At 38.9% G+C, this 21,561-nt stretch overlaps 1 protein-coding gene across 8 annotated transcripts in view; it reads right to left on the bottom strand.

The window, feature by feature from the left end:
- The window catches only part of CADPS2 (calcium dependent secretion activator 2), a 434,503-nt gene that overhangs the window by 261,752 nt on the left and 151,190 nt on the right, over nt 1-21,561 (bottom strand). For all 8 annotated transcript variants that reach the window (XM_084897688.1, XM_084897684.1, XM_084897685.1 and 5 more), the window contains exons 4-6: nt 18,704-18,784; nt 14,977-15,213; nt 9,529-9,650 (exon numbers count right to left, since the gene is read on the bottom strand). In XM_084897688.1, coding sequence (XP_084753814.1) covers nt 9,529-9,650; nt 14,977-15,213; nt 18,704-18,784 — 440 coding nt within the window. The remainder of the gene's footprint in view (nt 1-9,528; nt 9,651-14,976; nt 15,214-18,703; nt 18,785-21,561) is intronic.

Here is a 21,561-nt window from a genome sequence, read left to right as displayed (position 1 = left end):
TAGTTACACAAACCTTCTCGCAAGCTCTGTCATCTCTGTTTTTCACTAGTGCTCTTCAACCAGCCTTCGCAATCTTAATCCATCATACTTTCCCTTTGATTCGGATGCCCTCATTTTGATGATCCCCAGATCACCTTCCCTCAACTGAAAATAAAATTTCAATGAATGCAATTTCTGTATTTGGCCAAACGTTTATCTCTTTTGGCTTTATTTTGTTCTGCACCAGTATCTTCTGGTGTATTTTTTATATAATAGGAAGAAATCTCATGCTTTTAAAAGTGGAAATGAGAAAAGATGAAACTAAAAGATGGAGCTTAAGTGTTTTCACTTTAGTTTCTTAAATACAGGCACACTTTTTGATAGATCATTTAAATATGCAGTTATTTTTTTCTCTAGCCTTCAAGAATAACTGTCTAATGAATAACACTTCAAAACTAATTCTGACATTACTAAATTAAAACGAAAACTAACATCCTTTTACAATGCACGGCTAGCTTCTCTTGTTTATATGCAGTCTGTATTTACTCTCTAACACTGTTCCAGTAGCTTGTCATTCTGATAAGCTTCCCATTTGTACTTGCAATACTATTTCAATAATTTGACAGTCTGTTACAGTCCTGGTTCAGAATTTAAAGTTTCCAGAGACAGGTACTGAAGCCTGAATTTCCCATCATTTTCATGAGGCAGACGAATGTTCTGTCCCAACATCTGTAAATAAGTTCCTGTCATTATGCAACTCCTCAGTTTTTCTTATCGTTCCCTGCCTTTCTAATTTTATTACTTTGAAGGGAGTGGGAAACAAAGAATCATTCACCTTCTAATGTTTTTAATAAAATAGCACCATGGGATGAAAGAGATACAGAGGATGTCAGAGGCAGGGAAAAAGAGCATTCTTTCCATCATTTCTTTGTGCTAAACACATTTAACATGAGAGCTACCCTCTTAACAAACTTTTATATATACGATATTAATAGTACAATATTGTTAACTGTAGGCACAGGTCTTTAGAATTTATTCATCTTGCATAACTGAAACTTTATACCTGTTGATTAGCAACTCCCTCTTCCCTCTCTCCCCAAACCCTGGTTTATTTTGAATAACAAATATCCTTGGTTTTATTTCATCAATACCAAGATCTATGTCGGCCCTTCACAGGGCAATGTTAGCTCTCGTGTTTTGAGGCACTGGAAGGGTGCTCGTCGTCTGTAGGGGAAACGTTTTAAAGGTCAGTCCATATGAGGAGATGTGTGACCACAACACGACTGTAACGGAGGGCCCCTCTGCCTCCAGCTTGTCATTCTGGTTGCTATCCCTCTGCTTCCTTTCAGGGGTATCATTAAGGGTAGGGGCTAAAACTGAAACACCAACATGTCTGAAAATGGTTAAAAAGCTATAAGACTATAGCAATGATGCTTCGCTACCTCATTCATAGAGAACAGAACCTTTCACAGTTAACTGAGAAACTAAAACAATGAGTTAAACATCCATCGAGATTGTTCCATAAGTAAAAAAAAAAAAAAAAAATACAGTTTATCTATATTCCCTTCCCTATATTAAAAAACTGAAAACAGGACTGACACAGATTACCTCGCTATCATTATTTACAAACAAAGCTGTTCTATAACCACCACCTTTATTGGACCCCTGTTTCTCTAGTCAAAGCTATGTTCAGATGTCATATGCTGTGCCCATCTAATTGCTGGCAGGAAATCTGAGCTACAGGAATGAAATAGGCAATGGCTAGAAAGCTTGATTACATTTATTGGAAATATGGACTAAATAAGGTATTTTAATTAGTATCAGACAGAAGGATGGATTGATCTCCAGCAAAGCATAAACTGTTAAAGCAATAATATTTAGAAAACGTGTCCGAGGCATAACTCTCCATGATAATGGAGAAGATAAATCTCTTTCCTGTTGTGTAAGATGAGTACAAGATAAATGTAACCACACTGCTGAAAACTGCAGTTGGTCAGCACTCAGGAGATACATTTTTGAGGTAATCTGCCCCAGGATTTGATGATAAATACCAATCTTTTCATTCATTTAAGAAGTTAACTCAGTGTTCATGAGGATACGTGGAAAAGGCATTTTAGTCAAATTTCCTTGTGGTAAGAATAATAAAGACTATTGGAGACTTACTATAATATTTTCTAACTTCTAAGTATTTTATTTGTTTACACTGCCATTCAGAATGTCCTTATAAGTACATTATGAGTATATTCGAAATTAAATGAGAACCATCCTCTAAAACTTCTACTATTTGTGAAAAAAGTTAGTGTTGAAATAATATAACCATTTCTTATAAAAGTTACTTCATGTGATTGATCAAATATTAAGTCTCCTATCTAATAAAGAGGGAATATGCTAATTGACCATCACACCCTCATAAAGATGGCGGCACCCACAGCCATAACATGGCAGCGCCCAGACCCTGCAGCCCCCCAAGGCCAGCCTGAGGTGCAGGGAAGCCTCAGAAGGAAGCTGCCCAGCCGCCCAGGGCCGCCCGAGGCTCAGGTAACCAGGGCTGGACAAGACTTGTGCTGCAGACAGTAGCTGCAGCAGAGGAGTGATGGGGGTGTTGCCTTCCCCTGATCACCAGTCACCTCCCATCCCTGAGGGGCAGGCTGAGCTGAGGGACCCCCCAACCCCACTTCCAGTGCATGAATTTTCATGCACCAGGCCTCTAATCAATGAAATATTTTGTAGAACTTATGCTAAGTTAAAAAAGCTAAATACAAAAGACTTACATGATTCCATTTATGTAAAACATCCAGAAAAAATAAAATTACAGAGAGTGAAAGCACAAGTGTACCCTGGAGCCAAGAGTAGGAGTAAGAACAGACACAAAGGAGCATGAGGTAGCTTCTGGAGTGGTATGTTTTACAACTGCACTGTAATGATAGAGGCACAAGTGGATACATTTCCTAAATCTCACCTGAATTGCAATGGAAGAATTTTAAGCTACATCAATTATTTCTCCATAAAACGTTTCAAATAGATTCTGTAAAAAATACCATGACATTGAGACTCTCAGGACACGTGTTTGTGGCCCTCTCCCCCAAATTCATCTGTTGAATCTCTAGTCCTCAGTGTGATGCTATTTGGAGTAATTAAGTTTGGATGAGGTCATGGGTGGAAAGCCGCCACAATGGGATTGGTGTCCTGATAAGGAGTGAAAAGACAGCTCTGTTTCTCCACACTGTGAGGACACAACAAGACAAGAAGGTAGCCATCTAAAAATCCAAAAGAGCGCCCCCATCAACAACCTGAAGAAGCTCCCAGCCAGTGTGACTCAGTAGTTGAGTGTTGGCCTATGAACCAGGAGGTCAAGGTTCAAATCCTGGTCAGGGCACATGCCTAGGTTGTAGACTTGATCCCCAGGGTGAGGTGTGCAGAAGGCACCAATCAATGATTCTTTCTCACCTTTGATGTTTCTATCTCTCTCTCCCTCTCTCTTCTTCTGAAATCAATAAAAGTATAGTATAAAAAAAAAAATAAAAAAAAAAAGAAGAAGAAGAAAAAACTGAAGATGCTGGACCCTGGTCTCAGACCTCCATCCTCCAGAACTATAAGAAATAAATATTTATTGTTCAATCACTATAGTCTATACCATTTTCATTGTAGCAGCCAGAAGTGAGAAGTGTGCTGCTGCTGTAACAAACACCTAAAACTGTGGAAGTGGCTTTGGAACTGGGTTGCGTATAGGCTGGAAGAATTTTGAGGTGCTTGCCAAAAAAAAAAAAAAAGCCAATATTGCAATAAAGAGAATTTCACAGACAATTCTGGTGAAGGCTGAGGCGGGGAAAAAAGCTCTGAGAAACCTCTCCTCTTCTTACAGAAAATGTAAATAAACCATGTATAGAATGTTAGCAGAAATATGAACAGTGAAGTCATTTTGATGAGGTCTCTCTCAGACAGAAAGGAGAAACCTGTTACTGAAAATGGGAAGAAAAGTGATTCTTGGTATCAACTGGTAAAAATCCTTGCTGAATTGTATTTGTGTTCTAGTGTTTTGTGAAATGCTGCACTTGCCAGCATGAAACTGGAGATTTAACTGAGGAAATTCCTAAGCTAAATGTTGAAGGAGTGGCTTGATTCTTCCTGCGTGCTGATAGTAAAATGCAAGAAGAGAGACATTAAAGACAGAAATGTTAAGCAAAAGAACTCAGATTAGAAAAATTTTAAAGATTCTTAGCCTGTCCACATCACAAAAATCTAGAAAGTGTGTTCCAAAGAGAACAGTTAGGGTGTAGCAAACCAACCATTTGCTAAGATTAAGTATGAACCACAGACCAAATCAACCATCCCAGTGGGAAGTGAAGAAAATCGAAGAAGAATTGAAAGAAGACTGTTAAACCGCTTGGAATCTACAAGACTGCACCAGAGATTCAGCTGTGAACATAATTTATTATTCAAGATAGGTGAAGAATGACCCTGAAAGTGATCCATACACCTTAGAAGCTGCAGTCCCAGCCCAGGCCCACAGCACATGGGGCTGGGCTGTCTCCACCATGGCTTCAAAGGTAAAGAGCTCTGCCCGACAAAGCCCTGTGTTTGGGGATAACACCTTGGCTCCAACAAGCCAGAGGGCAGCTCCTCAGAGCCGCAGAGGCACAGCTCTCATCTGGCAAAGCTACCAGGGTGCACCCATCCACCCAACAGAGTCACGAGTAGGAAAACCACTTTAATAAGTCTGAAAGGCAAAGCATGAAGCCAGAGAGAATTATTCTTGGCTTTTGGTTAAGATGGTGGTGTAGGTAAATTCGTTATATCTATATCTTTATTCAATCTATATCTAATCTCTGTATGTCCACTTCTATAGCTATCTATCTATCTATCTATCTATCTGTCTATCTATCTATCTATATTTTTAAATTTATCTTTAATGTTCAAAGTTATTACACAGATGCACCCTTTTCCCCCATTGATCTCGTCTAGCCCTCCCCTGCCCAAGCCTTCATCACACTATTGTCTGTGTCAGTGGATTAAGCATATATCCATACAAGTTCTTTGGTTAATCTCTTCCCACCCACCCACCCTCACCTTCCCTCTGAGATTTATTGGTACATTCTGAAATAAGAAATTAAGAATATACAACTCATATAAAAACTGCTGTTTGAATTTTTAAAACCTGCTAAGGCAATTTTCCTATGCCTGGGATCATAACCTTTGGAGATTAACCACTGAGTTCTGCTTCTGCAAGATAGGGCCACATTCCAATGTCCAGCAGGATGAGACTGGGAACGACCCTGCGGGCTGACCCCCGTTCTTAGAATATAATCTTTAGGATTTAGAATTTAGAACAAAGGAAAATTCCTGCGGTTTGAACTGTTGCAGAGTTCCCCAGTGGTTGGACGGTGCAGGGGGAGAATTTGGAGAGACTTGCTTTTGTTCATCACTGGATGGGCTTAGGGAGGATAAATTCAAATCCTAAGCAAGGTTACAGGCAGAACTTCTTTTTTTTATTAAAGAGCCAGCCCTATGTGCACTTAGTGGTTATCTCGATGCTGGCCTTGAAAAACAATGCTATTCTATCCAATTAAAAAAAGTGCACCTGGCATGGTATTGAGATTATGGGCATATCTAGTCTCTGGCCTGCAAGGTCAGACAGCTAAGTTTATCTTCATCATTCTTCAAATTGGCTAAAGCAAACTAGAAAGCAACATTTTATCTAGGAAGAGCAGCAGAAAATTCCAAACAACAGTTGGTTACAGAATGGGGGATTTCCTTCTCAGAACCTTTAAAAATAACCACCTGCCCCTAAAGCGGCGCAGTAATTTGGAGTCCACCTGCGTGTGGTGCTCTTGCGGCTGCCCTGGCCAGATATTTCAATAAATTCTTGCCTGCTTTTTTTAAATAAATCATCAGCCTCTGGTGGTCTTATTTTGAACCCAGGGTTCTACCCCACAACATATTCCATGTTTTCATGTCTCTGGATCTATTTTGTTCATCAGTTTATGTTATTCTTTAGATTCTACATATGAACAGATCCTATGATACTTGTCTTTCTCTGAATGGCTTATTTCACTTAGCATAATATTATCCAGGTCCCTCCATGCTGTCTCAAAGGGTAAGATATCCTTCTTTTTAACAGCTGCACTGTATTCCATGGTGTAAATGTACCACAGTTTTTTTATCCACTCGTCTACTGATGGGCTGGCTATCTATATTTTTAATTCAAATAATAAGCACTGATGAGAATGTGAAGAAATTTGACTCTCATATATATAATCCTGGTGGGGAAAAAAGGTTATAGTCATTAGGAAAAGCATTTTGGTGGATACTTAAAAAAACACACACAAGAAACTAGAAACACCAATCAGAAAGGATATATGTACCCCTATGTTCATAGCAGCACAATTTACCATAGCTAAGATTTGGATACAGCCTATATGAAATAAGCCAGTCAGAGAAAGATAAATATCACATGATCTCACTCATTTTTGGAATATAATGAACAATATAAACTGATGAACAAAAAAAGATCCAGAGATAGAGAATCATTGATCAGACCATCAACCCTAAGAGGGAAGGTAGCGAAGGGTGGGGGTAAGGGAGAGAAATCAACCAAAGGACTTGTATGCATGCATATAAACCTAACCAATGGACACAGACACCAGAGGGGTGAGGGCATGAGTGGGGAGGGTTTGGGGGACAATAGTGTGATAAGGACACATATGTAATAATCAATAAAACATAATAAAGAAAACCTCCTCCAAAATAAATAAATATAGAATTATATATGATTCAGAAATTCTACTGCTAGCTTTACACCAAAAAGAATTAAAAACAAGTACTAAAACAGGTATTTGTACACCCAGTTTAATTCGCAGCATTATTCACACTAGTCAAAAGATGGAAACTATCCAAATATCATTAGCCTAGACCAGAGATTTTCAGCAGGTGTACGGAAAGAATTTTTAAACCATGCGATGCCTGACTAGTCAGGGGCACTGATCTCTTTTCCCTTAGATGATCAAAGTAAAAAAATGACAACAGCCAAATAGAGTAGCCATCTGGTGTGAATGAATCAAAATTATCCCTATTTTTTGTCAGATTGACAAAAAATATATGTTTTGGTGTGCTGTGAAATTTTAGTAATTAGCCTGTGTGTGCATGAGATGAAAAAGGTTGAAAATTGCTGGCCTCGATGCATGGATCAACAAAACGTGGTATGCAGATAGAATGCAATGTTATTCAGCCATGAAAAGAAATGAACTCCTGACATAGTCTGCCAGATGGATACACGCTGGAAACATTATACTAAGTGAAAGAGGCCAATCACAGAAAGACCACATATTGTATGACTCTGTTTATGTGAAAATGTCCAGAATAGGCAAATCTATAGAAACAGAAAGTCAATTAATACAATAGTTGCTTAGGGCTGGGGTGATTGGAGGCTGATAAGTAAAGGGTACAGAGTTTCTTTTTAAGGTGGCAAATATGTTTTAAAATGGGCTGTGGTTGCACTGCTCTGTGAAGAGCTAATATACAGTGCAATACTAAAACAGCCAACCTTTAAAACAAACATACCCACACCTCTCCTGACTGCATGTACTCTCTCTCACAGCCTCCTCTGGGGAGGTGTTCACCTCTTAACGAATTGTTGATCCTCATTCCTTTCACTTCAGTGTCACACTGTAAATCAACTCTATATGGGGAAGCAAACAGCACACTGTTAAATATTTACTATGGATAACCTTGAAAGGAAGTTCAAGCAGTTGAATTAACAAATTCTGAGTGTGCCAACAAGCCCTAGGATATAGAAGCACACAGAACAAGACCCCTTTTCTCAAGTGAAAACAATGCAAAATAAACAGCTAGGATACACATGTGTGTAAACATTTAAAAGTGATGAGCCAGAAAATACCTGCTTCTTGTTGGATTAATCGGAGGGAAGGGCTGTTCTTAGGAAGTGGCGTGTAAATTAGGATTCTCGCTACCAAGGCTCCAGCCAGAAAAGGTAAAAGGAAAGGCAACTCCAGCCAGAGGGGAAAGCAGGCGCAATGATGAAAATAGGTTGATACATGTGAGGAACTGCATGAAGTCCAGGGTGGCTGAATAATAGTGGACCAGGGAAGAAGGGGACAAGGTAAGGACCCAGAGCTAATGAGACAGGTTAGGGGCAGACTTGTAGAGGTGTGGAAGGCCAGATGAGAAGTTTCAACTTCCTTCTGCTCAATCCCTTAAGATCCTGTGCACATCTCTCCTGTTCCATTTAGCCCTCTGTATCCACCCCTATCTAGCTGTGCCTCAGAAGACAACATACTAAGAAGATGAAAGAAGGAATGGTAGAGAAGATGACATAGAAAGGGCTATCCAGGCTGCAGAAGTCCCCGTGAGACACGAAGAAGATTTAGACTGTGCCTGTTCTAAAGAAATTGAGTTTCTTGTTCGCCTTCCTCTTCAGGGTATAACCATTGTCTACCCAGAACCTCAACAGAACAAACAGGCCACATATACCGAGTCTTTAATAAGGTAAAAAGCCTAAATCCTGCAAGAAAATTTGAATAAAGTTTAAGTGGAAGAAAGAGAAGTATTTCTAAAGTTAGTTAATGTACAAATGAAGGCCGGGTAAGTTTCATTTGAATTCCTCAGGCCAGTCTCGTTATTTCTATAAAGTTTCCCATATTGAAATCAGCTAAACTGAACATCTTCCAAACTTAATTAAAATCAACCCCAGAATTTGAAACATAAAACAGCCAGCAAAGAACAGCTTTTTCCTCTCTAATTACTGCACAGTAGTTACTAACAGATTCTCTAACTCAACACCTACCCCTAAAGTTTCCCAAGTCCTTGTGCACAATCGTGGTAGCTCCCTTATCTTCACCACAGAGCTCTTATACACAGAAATAAAAGTGTTATCCTATATTATGGCAGAATGACCGGTTGCTATGATGCACACTGACCACCAGGGGGCAGGTGCCCAATGCAAGAGCTGCCCCCTGGTGATCAGTATGCTCCCACAGGGGGAGCTCCGCTCAGCTAGAAGCCCTGAGCAGGGATCACAGCTGGTGAGCACAGCAGTGGTGGAGGGAGCCTCTCGGCAGGGCTAAGAAAGTCCGAATGCCCACAGGGAGTGGGCCCAAGCTGTCAGTCAGACATCCCCCAAGGGCTCTCAGACTGTGAGAGGGCACAGGCGGGTCTGAGGGACGCCCCTGCCCCTGAGTGCAAGAATTTTGTGCATCGGGCCTCTAGTTGGATTACAATTCCAATAACTGAAACAGGATGAAGTACTCTCTTCGAAATAACATAATGACAGCATATGCTATCTTTATCAATGACATTTATTTCCTACCATACCTTCACATTTGCATGTTGGATTTTCTGTTCTAACTATAGGGGACTCTGCTACAGTTCTAACTGTAACATTATTATCCAGAAAGGCACCCACTGATTCTAATACAGTTGAGACAAAGCAAGCCAAGCAACCATTTCAGGGTGTCAAACCATACAGCCTTGCGAATACATAAAGCCTGTTTCTCTGGGAGGAAAACAAAAGCACATTGTTTTCAGCTGGCTTACTGTGGCCTTGAGGCTTCCGCCTGGTCTGTCTGCAGCTTCTCTCCTCCTTCCACCTCCATTGTGCAGTAAACAATGCGATTGGGAGCCACTGACTTCAAACCTTGCACTTCCATTATGACAATCTAAAGGAAAGAAAAATGTTAAATGACATGTCAAGTTGACAACGTTTAGCAATTGAGAGAGACCGCGACATAAACAACTGGATAAATCAATTGAAAAAAAATTATCTCGTAATATAAATGGAATTTTGTCTTCCCAAGAATCCCTCTATTTACTGTCCCTCTATTCATGTTAGGGTGGTAAAACATCATGCGGAGCATCTGAAGAGGTATATCCTGACAACAATTAAAGTAATAAGGTTAAGTCCCTAAATATAACCCCCAGTGAGTCAAATGAGATTTAAACTCAGATCCTTAAACAATTACAGCAACTCTTTATACAGTAAAGCAACATTACAAATGAAAAGTCAGTGCATTTGATAAAAGGAGTATATACTGAGTTTCACAGAAAGTGTTACAACATGTATTACTGGCAGACACTGTCACCATCAGACCAACTCACTGATGTCAATTATGTGACAGCATCAAGAGATTTTCTATACGCACTCATTTCAGATGACATTATGAAAGAAAATGAAACTATTTAATTTTAACTATTATACAAGGTATTTATAATTTTGTGCATTGGGCCTCTAGTTGGATTACAATTCCAGTAATTGAAACAGGATCAAGTACTCTCTTTAAAATAACATGACAGCATATGCTATCATTTATAAAAGAATTTTCTTTATGGCCATTTCATAACATTATCAAAATAATGAAAAATATAATGCCACTCACCATCTTAATACCAACTTGCAAAGGAAAAGGTAGTTTTCCACCCATTGAAAGCATACAGGAGTTTAATGCAGTGCACTGGGGAAGGGTGCAGACACTGGTACTACATTATGGAACTGTAATTCCTGAGGGAAAGGGAAACCGTTTTTCACGTATACTTTCTATCTATAATAATAAAAAGGTAATATGCTAATTAGACCAGATGTCTTCCAGACGTCATTCCGGACGTCATTCCGGACTCCCTTCCTCTCCGAGTCCAGGGTGGCCCGAGGGAAGCCAGCCCGGGCCCGATGCCTGCCGGCAGCCGGAGGAGGGAAGCAGCCCGGGTCCCGGTGCAGAGGGAGGCTGGTGCCGGCAGCCAGGGGAAGGAAGGCCTCCTCTTGCATGAATTTTCGTGCAGAGGGTCTCTGGTATTTTCATAAAAGGCTGCCAATCTTAAAAGATTCTTGCTGGATGTACACACAAAATATGATGATTTGCCACAGTTTTTCCCCATCAAACTGAATGATGAAGTTCCCTAAATTCCCAAATTTTAATTTATAAAATATACTCAATGGCATTTTCATGTATGTACATTCATTTCTGTACTGATCTCATGCTGTATTTCTATACACAAAATTCATAACATTAATGCTATACAGCTACCAAAATCTTCACCAAAACACCCTCTATATCACTTATTCGATCACTCAATACTTGGTTATAGTCATAAAACTTTTCACCGATTGTGAAATGAACCTTAAGACCAAGCTCTCAAAGAAACAAACTATCTTAAAATAACTGTTTTTCCTTTCAGCTCTGCTATAACAGAAGTGTCATGATTATAAATACAAATGCATATTGCTTTGTGTTTTTTTTCCCCATAAAAATATATGGGAAACCATTCACAGAAAAATAAAGATCAAATTCAGGAGCACTTTCCTTCCTCCACTAAGCTTTTTGTCATTTTTTTCACACTGAAATGCATCACAACATATGAATAAAAATAAGAACTTAAAACAGACTAAGAGAATTAATAGAGAATAGCTATTATCTTTCATAGCTGCTCTAATATTCAAGGAAGTTGGGGTAGAATACTAAATTGTGTGTCAGAAAAGTAAGCAAAAAAATCCTGTATTTTTAATAATCAAATTTACTACATTAGTAATACTGAAACTCATTAGAACCCAACTAAAATAACCAGAAGCTGAAACCAATGAAATTTATAACCATATCAATGAATTTACCACCATGACTATAAAGACTTCTTAATTCAATGATAACGATTCTGGATAGATACTTAAAATGTGTGAAATGGGAGAACTGTATACCACAAGAGAAATCTAGAAATCTTGACAGCCTTGGTTCGTGGTTGGGCATGGGACTGTTTGCACGGCTGTTAAATTTACTACATTAGTGATGCGTTTAACAGCCAGAGTGCACGAGAGAAGGAAGGAAGGAAGCATGTGCTCGACACTGTTTCTGTCACCTCTGTTACAACTTGCTGTAAACAGGACCTCCTAAAACATCCAACTTGTGAAACCGCATCCGCCCTCAACACAATAGTCCCATCTGTGCAGGGAAGGGTTTAGCCTGCAGAACTGCCACTTCCAAAGGATGTAACTTCTGTTATGAATCCGTACACATAAATAAAACAACACAATTCTACAGATATGACTGCCAAAAGGATGGAAAGAAAAAAAAGCCACACACAGCCAGTCTGAGTCATTAATGATAAAGAAGACAGCCACAGATTAATTCTATGGACCGCTAAATTAACCTAATGTAGGTAACTGTCTCGAACCAATTCCCAGGGACACCTGATAATGGAGCTACAGAAAATAAAACTGTTCGGTTTCATCTTCTCTTCCCTGATCTCTCTGTGACCCATTTAATAAGGATGAAATAGATCAAGTTATCCTAGAGTAGGGATGTCGAACTCAATCAGAGAAGGGGCCAAAATCTAAAATCCAGCCTAAATCGCGGGCCGAATGGTTTACTGAACAGTCATAAACTGACAATGTCATAAACTGACAGCGGAGTGCAGTGATGACAGCGCTGTGCGGGCCACATTGCAAGGCCTGGCGGGCTGGATTTGGCCCGCGGGCCTTGTGTTTGACACATGTGTCCTAGAGGCAAAAGGAAGGGAGGCATATAAAAACATGGAACTAGGAAGCACCCTTCTAAGGAACATGTGGCCGAAGTGTTACAGGCACTCAGACACGCGTAGATTGTGAGGAAATGAAGTGAACGAGGATAAGTAACTCCAGAGACAGAGGAAGTCAGGTCTGCCAGCCTAACCCAATGGAAACGCTCTGTGTGAACACCAACTATGTCCCCGCCATGACCCAGTTCCCTTATAACTTCAGAGATGAACATTTGCTTTCCTGGCTTTAATTATATGTCGTTTTAACACACCATCCTATGGCTTCCTGTTTTGTGGATTAGTGCCGTGGTCGGCAAACCGAGGCTCTCGAGCCACATGCGGCTCTTTGGCCCCTTGAGTGTGGCTCTTCCACGAAATACCACGACCTGGGCAAGTCTATTTTGAAGAAGTGGTGTTAGAAGAAGTTTAAGTTTAAAAAATTTGGCTCTCAAAAGAAATTTCAATCGTTGTACTATTGGAATTTGGCTCTGTTGACTAATGAGTTTGCCGACCACTGGGTTAGCATGTCTCTTGCTTTATTCTGAAGGCTTCATAGATGGCTAATTGATGCTTTTTGGTACCACCAAAGCCCCTCATTAAATAAATATTTATCAAGTGGAGTGTGTGCTAGGCACTGTTGTAGGCTCTTGCTAAATACTTCAACAACAACAAAAAAAGAAAAACGACCAAAAATATCTTACCTTCCTGCAACTTGCATTCTAAGTAGAAAAAGTTAGGATATAAAAACACTTAACAAATGTCTAAATATGTCAAATGATAAGAGTTGTGGCAAAAATTAAGGTAGGTAGGGGAACAAGGTGTGGTGGGAGGAGAGAGGAGTGGGCAGCAAATGGAAATAAAATTGGAATAGTTTTTCAAATCTGCACTTATTCCTTAGACTCAGACTTCAGTGCTTAAACGCCTTTCTCCACTGGACCAACTCCGAGCCTGAGTGATGTGTGAGGCCCTTGGCCTGGGTGAACTGCTGCCTTTCAGAGTTTCTTAGGCGAGATCTGGGGTCTGAGGAGGAGGCCTGGAGAATGGGCTTGGATAATTACTCAGGTTAGCGAGGCCTGGGTCGCAGGGAGTCCTACAGACAAGTGCTGTGTAGTCTGCTCTTCATGAGGTTTGTTTATTACCAGACATGTGACTTCTACTTAAAATACTGTGGGCACCAGGGAATAGATCTGTACTGTGCTTTGGTAGGAAAATATCTGCCTCCTATAGACAGAGCAATAAAGAATACAAAAATAATTTTATAGCCCTCACTAGTTTGGCTCACTGCATAGTGACAGCCGGTGAACTGAAGGGTCCCAGGTTCGATCCTCATCAGGGGCAAGTGCCCAGGTTGTGGGCTTGGTCCCTAGTGGAGGATTTGCAGGAAGCAGCAGGTTAATGATTCTCTCTCAGCATTGATATTTCTATCTCTCTTCCTCGCCCTTCCTCTCTAAAATTGATAAAAATAAATTAAAAATAATAATTTTATGAATATGCAATATATTCTTATACCACGCAGAATTAAGTTTTAACTTGTATTCTCTCAGGCTATTTTATTGTTGACTGAACAGACCCCATTTAACAAAATGGCAATAAAGTTCAGAATAATAATTCTTAGTTTCCCTTAAGCACCAACTCACAGCATGTGAGATTTTTAAACAGAGAAGTTGTTTTGAACTGTTTTCAGTTCCAAGTGCTTATAGAAGTAATAGTAGATTTAGCCATTATAAAAAATTTTTTCACACCATTGTTTTTATCATTAATGAATTTAAATATCAAACTTGTAGAAAAAGTTATGCTGTCATTAACTACAAAAGCCTATAAAAGTGGGGGGGAAAGGGTGTTGGCACTTTGCATTATAATAAGTAGGAAACCTCAGGCAGGAGTAAGAAGGAAATCTTCTATGTCAGGGGTCCTCAAACTTTTTAAAGTGGGGGCCAGATCACGGTCCCTCAGAGAGCTGGAGGGCCGGACTATATGAACTACTAATTCCTACTGTAACACCTCGGCTGCGCTCACTGCCCAAAAAACCTGGCAGGCCGGATCAGACTCCTCTGCGGGCCGCATGTGGCCTGCGGGCCGTAGTTTGAAGACCCCTGCTCTATGTAGTTTCAAAGTAAACAACCTTAGGTGAAGAGGCTAAAAAGACTGAGAGGAAACCTAACACACAGCAAAGCCACTTCCAAGCCATGAGGTAACCCCAGACCTTGTCTTGCGTCAGAAGGGAACATCTTACTCCTACTCAGAAACCAAATTTATTCCATTAACCAACAAAAATCATTAGCCTGGAAGTTAAGAAAGTGAGAGGCAGCTCTTTTTCCCAAGCTTAAGTTTATCTTAGAGATGTAGAAGCGGAGGAAAAAATAGAGATCTGATTTATTCAATATATACCATACTGTTTACATTTGGAAGGTTACCACAAAGGTCAGCAAGAACTACCTGCAGCCCCATGTACACGGTCAGAGGCGAGCAGGAGATGCGGCCACCTACCTCCAAGGTGAACGACAGCACCACGTCGGACTTGGACAGCTGAATCTCACTCTCGTCGCCGATGTCCAAAAACGCAGAATTCTGGGAGCGTTTTAGCTTCTGTAGTTTAAATTCTGGACCACCTTTCGAAACCGGAAGACTTTCCAAATTGGCCATTAGCAAATTCACTGAGGATCGCAGCTCTTCTATATACATATTTTCCATTTCTTTGGTTACAAATTTGGGGAATTTTCTTTCCTTAAGAAGGATTTTTAAAAATAACAATGTTACACAAGTCATATTTCCAGTTTATCATAAAACACATTTGGCATATATTTATTCTTAGAAATTGCAATACCAGACATAATGCATCTTTAGTCTGCAGGCTTTAAAAGCCTTAGGCTCTGGCAAATTTGATTATATCTAAAGGTACGTGATATACCCTTCTAAGGATCTTTATGGTACAAAATGAACAACAGTAATATACATTTCCACGTTAACTTTATTTTTGGTGAGGTATTTGCTTAAAGGATAAACAAACCCTGAAAATATGCATGTAAGAAGTTTTACTGAACAGATGAATCTTAATTAGCCACTGTGAGCTTGGAAATTCTCGGGGTATCTGGCCTGCGAGAACAATGTTCATTGTGCGCTGCTTTGCCTTTTAGGAAACACATTTATTAACAATATCTTTCTTTCTTACCACCCATGTGCATTGTTTAGAGAGTATGCTTTTTACAAATAAGCATTCAAAGGTAATAATAATAATAATAATAATAATAATAATAATAATAATAAAGTCATGAAGGACAGAATATTAAATTGCAATACAGTCATATTTCTAAAATTGCTTAATTTTCATGTTACAGAAATGTGTCAAAATCCCTTAGGTCCATAAATTCAGATTTTTAGGAAAGCCTTAGAAAATATTAAGTTTAAAGCAAAAAAAAAATAAAAAAAAACACAAACAAAACAACAAAAACAAAAAAACACCACAAAAAACACAACACAATTTATGATAAAAGCTCAAAGTTAAAAAGTAGCAATATCCAAGTTAAAGATTGTGTTTTCTGAACTACATGAGCATTGCCATTCAATCCTGCTACCGCTGCAATCAATTGTTTCTTCCACTCACCTAAAAAGCACATTCCAACTGTTGATATTTCCATAAGATATTGAGAGATTGCCAAATTGTTCTTAGAGAAGAGTATACACATGTATATTCCTACACACAGCACATGAGGTTTCCTCACACTCTTAGCTCTGTCTTTAATCTCTGACAACCTGACCCTTAGCTCTTCTCTTAAAGGTAGCGGGTATAGAGCTTTAGAATGCCAAGTGCAGTGTAACATAACAATCACTGTACACAACTGGCTGGGGTGAGAGCAAAGCAGACATCTTTCAGACAATCGCCTAAAATTCCAGAAAACCAATGCCTTTACTATTGTTTCCTCTGGCATCTCTCAAGACATAACCTAAGATCTGCCCCTCGGTATGACTGGGGGCTCGTCAGCCTGCAGCAGCCTCAGCCTCACCTGCACCAGTTCCTTCTCACGATGGGAAGAACATCTGGCGTCACTTCTCCAATCAGTCCCAGACTCCCAGGCCACCTGTTCTGCTTTCCCCCCACATATATTTCAAGTGTTTCTCTTAAAATAATTTGCACATAATCAATATTACACTGCATATTATCACAGAATGATTAAAATTCTACATGCATAATTAACTTCCCCAAGGAAGATTAAGTATCCTTTTAACATCCCTCTTTAGTTTTAAGCAACATTTCAAAATAGTAAGTTTTCCTCCACAGTAAAAAAATATAAGTACACAGTTACGAGTATCTTGATTACCTTTGGAAAAATATAATGCTTTGGGACGGCTTTTCAGTACACGCACCAGACAATTTGCATATTAGCCTTTTATTATATAGGATGTACACTGAGTGACCATATTATTATGCGTTCAGAGATCATAGTAATCTGGCCACTCAGTATGTGTTTGTGTGTGTATATGTGTGCATTATGTCTATATATCTATTACGCATATATTTGTCCAGAGATAATAAGAGATCATATATCTATATTGGTTCTGTTTCTCTGGAGAACCCTGATTAATTCTGGGAGCAAAAGCATGTGAATGTCAGGAGGAAACCACTACAGGAAGGGAAAACGAATGCCCTTCCAACCAGCTGTCAATTTAGGTTAGAGTTTCAAGGAAAGTGTTTTTCTCACTAAAGCTTCCAAAAGCCTGAAGCTTATTGATTTCCATCCTATGATGCCCATATTCCAATCTCTAGATTATGTGGTGCCTCTCTGGAAATCCAGGGGATGGCAACATGGCAAACTGTGCTGCCAAACACTGCTCTTCTTGTGAATGTATTGTTTGAGCCCCAATTCACGTCATCGTGTCACCTCTCTCCTCTAGAGATTACTTCTTGCTCAGGGGTGGGCAAAAGTAGGTTACAGCTGGTTGTATGGAAAAAGACATGCAGGTCATGATTATTACAGTAGTGAATAAATACATTCTGCTTCTATTCACAGCTGTAAACATAACTTTTCCTGCCCTGTATATCTCCGACTCGGTTCTTAAAACATATTGTCATCTCTATTACCCATTTTCTTTTAAATCTTTTTTCTATCTTTCTAATCACCTCCAATTTCTCAGCTGTTCTCTACTTTGTTATTTAATAGACATTTAGATAAACACAATAGTGGTATTCTTAAAACTTACATATTCATGCATATTTTATTTGTAAAAGAAAAAATAGGATTATTAAACAAATCATTATAAGATGTGTCTTCTCAAATATTAAAAATTTCAATATCTTGATTTGGGAGGTGGTTATACAGGGTGTATATACACACATAAAGCTGTAAACTAAAATTTGTGCACTTTTCTGTGTACATGTTACACCAATTTTCTTAATGAAGAAAAATCCCTAAGTAGAGAGGATTCTTCAGAGAGACAGAGAGGAGGAGAAGCTATCAAACATTCAATGTTTTTGCTTAAGAGAAGGAAAAAGGGGGTGGGGGCGGACTTATTCTCAGAATAATCAACAGCATTATAACTTCAAGTCTATTGGCAGGGACTAAAATTTTTACATCACTAAAGTACATTAATGTAGCTATTTACTAAAGAATAATTTAGACAATGAAGTCCCAATCTCTCTAACGCATCTCCAAAATTGAAAAAGAAACTCATGGCTTTTGTTCAAAATCTTTTTTCTGTTCATAGAAACATTGATTGCACAAATAAAATAACTACAATATTGTACTGAACACACTCTGCCAGACTCCATACTTGAAACTTCATATGGTATTTTTCATCCACTCAATCATTCAGTCAAATATTGGTTGACTACTACTGTGTGCCAAACACTTGATGAACACTTTGAGATATAGTACATAATTTCACAGGAGGGAGATTTTTCTCCCTGATTATGTTATGTTTAGTGCAATATTAAAATTCATGTAAATCTTGCAGTTTGAGAAATTCAGGCATTGTTTTAAGAATATATCTGCAAAAGTTATCATTGAATTTAAACATTTCACATATACGTTGGCTATGTAAAATAGAGAGTATGTTCCATTTAGATCATATACATCCAGATATTTTGGCTTAAGAAGTATGTGCATCAAGGAAAAAATGATAAAATTATACTGGCTTTATCTATACAAAACTCTTTCAGCTCACAGAAGTCTTGGTAAAGAAAGAAATATTGTACAGTATGTTCAAGTTAATAATTTACCTTCGCCATCTTCTCTGCCAACTGCAACCGGCCATCAAGTTCCCTCCTGATTTGGGCTGCCTGTTCATCTGCATTATCCAACTTAAAAAAAAAAACAATAAAGAAATTATACTATGTGATTGCTTAATTACAGTGGCCTGCAGATTAAAGTAAAAACTAAATGACTTTTAAAATAAATTTTCTCAGCTACCTATTGAAAAGAGAACCGTGAAGACTATTTAATTAGGATAGCAGTCCAATTAAATTTTTTGAGCACTTGTTTTGGTTCACAATAAAAGTTAATAAATCTCTAAGATTAATAGCTCAGTTTACCAAAACACCTAATTATAACAATTCTTCAATTAAACTATACACAACTCTAAACCAACAAGTCCTCGTTTCCTTCAGGTTACGTTAAATTATCATGAAGTTCATTCAGCTCAGCTTTCTGTCTCCATGAAGGTCAGTCCTAAAATGGCTCCAGATAGATACATCTCATGTTTTGTTCTTTGGAATTCCCAAAATGCATTTCTGGACTGTGAGACACTGAGTCATATTTCATTTCTTTCTTTGTTCTTTTTTAAAAAAAACAGTCCCTTCATTTTTATAGCAAGTCTGTATTAGTGCCAAACTATAAAAGTACTATTTGATTGAAATAATTTTCTACCATTCAAGTCTTTATATATGCCTCATTCTAGTACCAACAAACTCACACTGCCAAGACAGCCTTCCATTCTTTCACAGGCTGGCAGCACATTAGAATTTCAGTCTTGTTCTAAATTGGACTGAAAGCAAGAAAAGCATGCTTTCATCATTTTTAAGATATCTGCCACTTACATGAAAAATTACTTTCACTTCTCCACTGGAATAATCCTGAACTTTTTCTATAACTTCCTTTCACTTTCCTCATGATTCCTTTCCCCCCAATTATTCATTCAACCCTCCTGTATTGATCCATTATAAAACCTGTTAAACTGTCCTAAGAGTCATGCACAACATGGGAAGCACTGGGGGCTACAGATGTGAACCAGGTGGATGTTTCTCTGAACTCAATCCTTCCCCTCTCCCATTCCTATCATTAAGAGGCCTGCACTGTACAATATGACCATGTCTTAGTAAAGATCCATCTAAAGATTGAATTAATACTGGGTACATTAAACACCCAGAAGCATGCAGATTAATTTGTCCATTTGCTAAAGACCTAAAAACTGACCATGTTACCTTTTGAAATTTGCCTTAACAGGAAAAAGATAAGTAGGAGCAAGCCAGGTCAACAGGATAGTGGTGTTGGAATGTAAATGGAAAGCAGAGAAAAGGGAAGATGTTCCAGTAAGAGGCACCCAGTCTGGAGTTGAGAGTAGACAATGGTTTGGGAAATGAAATACTTCGGGGGTTGGGGAGAGGGGGACTTGGGAGATGAGTCTGGAGAGAGAGGAAGGGCTACTTCATGAGCTAATCTTCATGGCCAGGGAGTATGGAGTGGGTTCCTACATCAATGAGAAATCATTAGAAGATTTTACCTCTTTTGTAGAAATATATCATAAAAAATAAAAGGAAAAGAATTGCATGGAGCTAAAAATTGGGTCAGCTGTCATAGAGCTTTTTAACAGTGAAACACAGAGAGGGGGATCAAGCAAAGAAATAAAGTGATGCTTACATTCCACCCCCAAGAAAGGTTTTGAGCAGGTAAAGGACATGATCAGATCTGAGCTTTGGAAAGGAGAGATCACTCTGTCTCCAGCACAAACAGGAAGTCTATTTGTTTATTTAAAAGAAGATCTGGGGTTACCATTTAAAAAAAAAATATGTTCCCAAGCTGATTTTAAAAATCAAATTCATTTTAAAAAGATTAAAAATAGGGAAGATTTTCGTAAACTAAATCCTTATAGTAAAGAAGTTTCTCTGTCATCTCAAAAACACACTTACAAATTGAACTTTATCATAGGTCTGTATGTATATGAAAAACACAGTATATATAAGATTCAATATAATCCATGGTCTTAAGGTATCCAGTGGAGGGGTCTCAGAACGTATCCCCTGTAGGTAAACGGACTACTGTAATGTCGGGCCATGTAAATAGCATGCCTATATACCGTTGTTCAAACCTTGGTGTCATTATTGAACTCTTTCCCTCACAGCCCACATCCTACCCAATCTAGTCAAGTAGAGTAAAAGCTAGAATCACATACTTGAGGCAGACCAAAGTTTAGGTACTGTGAGCCCTTGACCAAGACCCTTTCTACTTTAGTGTGGTGGAGCGTTTCCCTAGCTACTGCAAGCACATCTCATTTTGCAAGTACAGTTGTACATACTGTCATGGTGAAAACACTGTTTTCTTTTTTAACCCTCCAGAGAACTTGGTTTTGTATACCACTCCCCTCCCCAACCCCCAAAACTGAGAGAAGGAAGAAGAAAAGCCTGAATGGATGGCTTGTAGATGTGAGGCATTAGACTTTGCGATGGTGGTGACACACCTGCCTCTGGTGCCAGATTTGGGCTATGAGATAAAGAAAATGGGGATATGGAGTTTGTGGTAGGAGCCAGAGTCAAGTTCTCACTCCATGGAGACTTTACCTTAACTCCATTTTCTTTTACTTTAAATTTCTGATTTCAACAGTTTTATGTGATGACAGATTACCTGCCTCACAGATGGCCTTTCTTGGCACGGGATAGTTTCCAAGTCTTTGAAAGAGGGTCATTCAACCCTGACAATAACATGCCCAAATGTATCTCTATTCTCCGCAATGCCTCTCCGCAGTACCTATGACATAGAGCCTTTTACAACTTATCAAAATATTTCACCGGTTTGACAAATAATGTAGTACAGAAGATAGAGCTGTATTTTCCTCCTGTTCATTACACAAAGATTACTGTTTCCA

The sequence above is a fragment of the Pipistrellus hanaki genome (assembly GCF_964339955.1).
Source record: "Pipistrellus hanaki genome assembly, chromosome: 10".
In the NCBI taxonomy this organism is placed as follows: Eukaryota; Metazoa; Chordata; class Mammalia; order Chiroptera; family Vespertilionidae; genus Pipistrellus; species Pipistrellus hanaki.
This window is presented reverse-complemented; position numbering and strand designations above follow the sequence as displayed.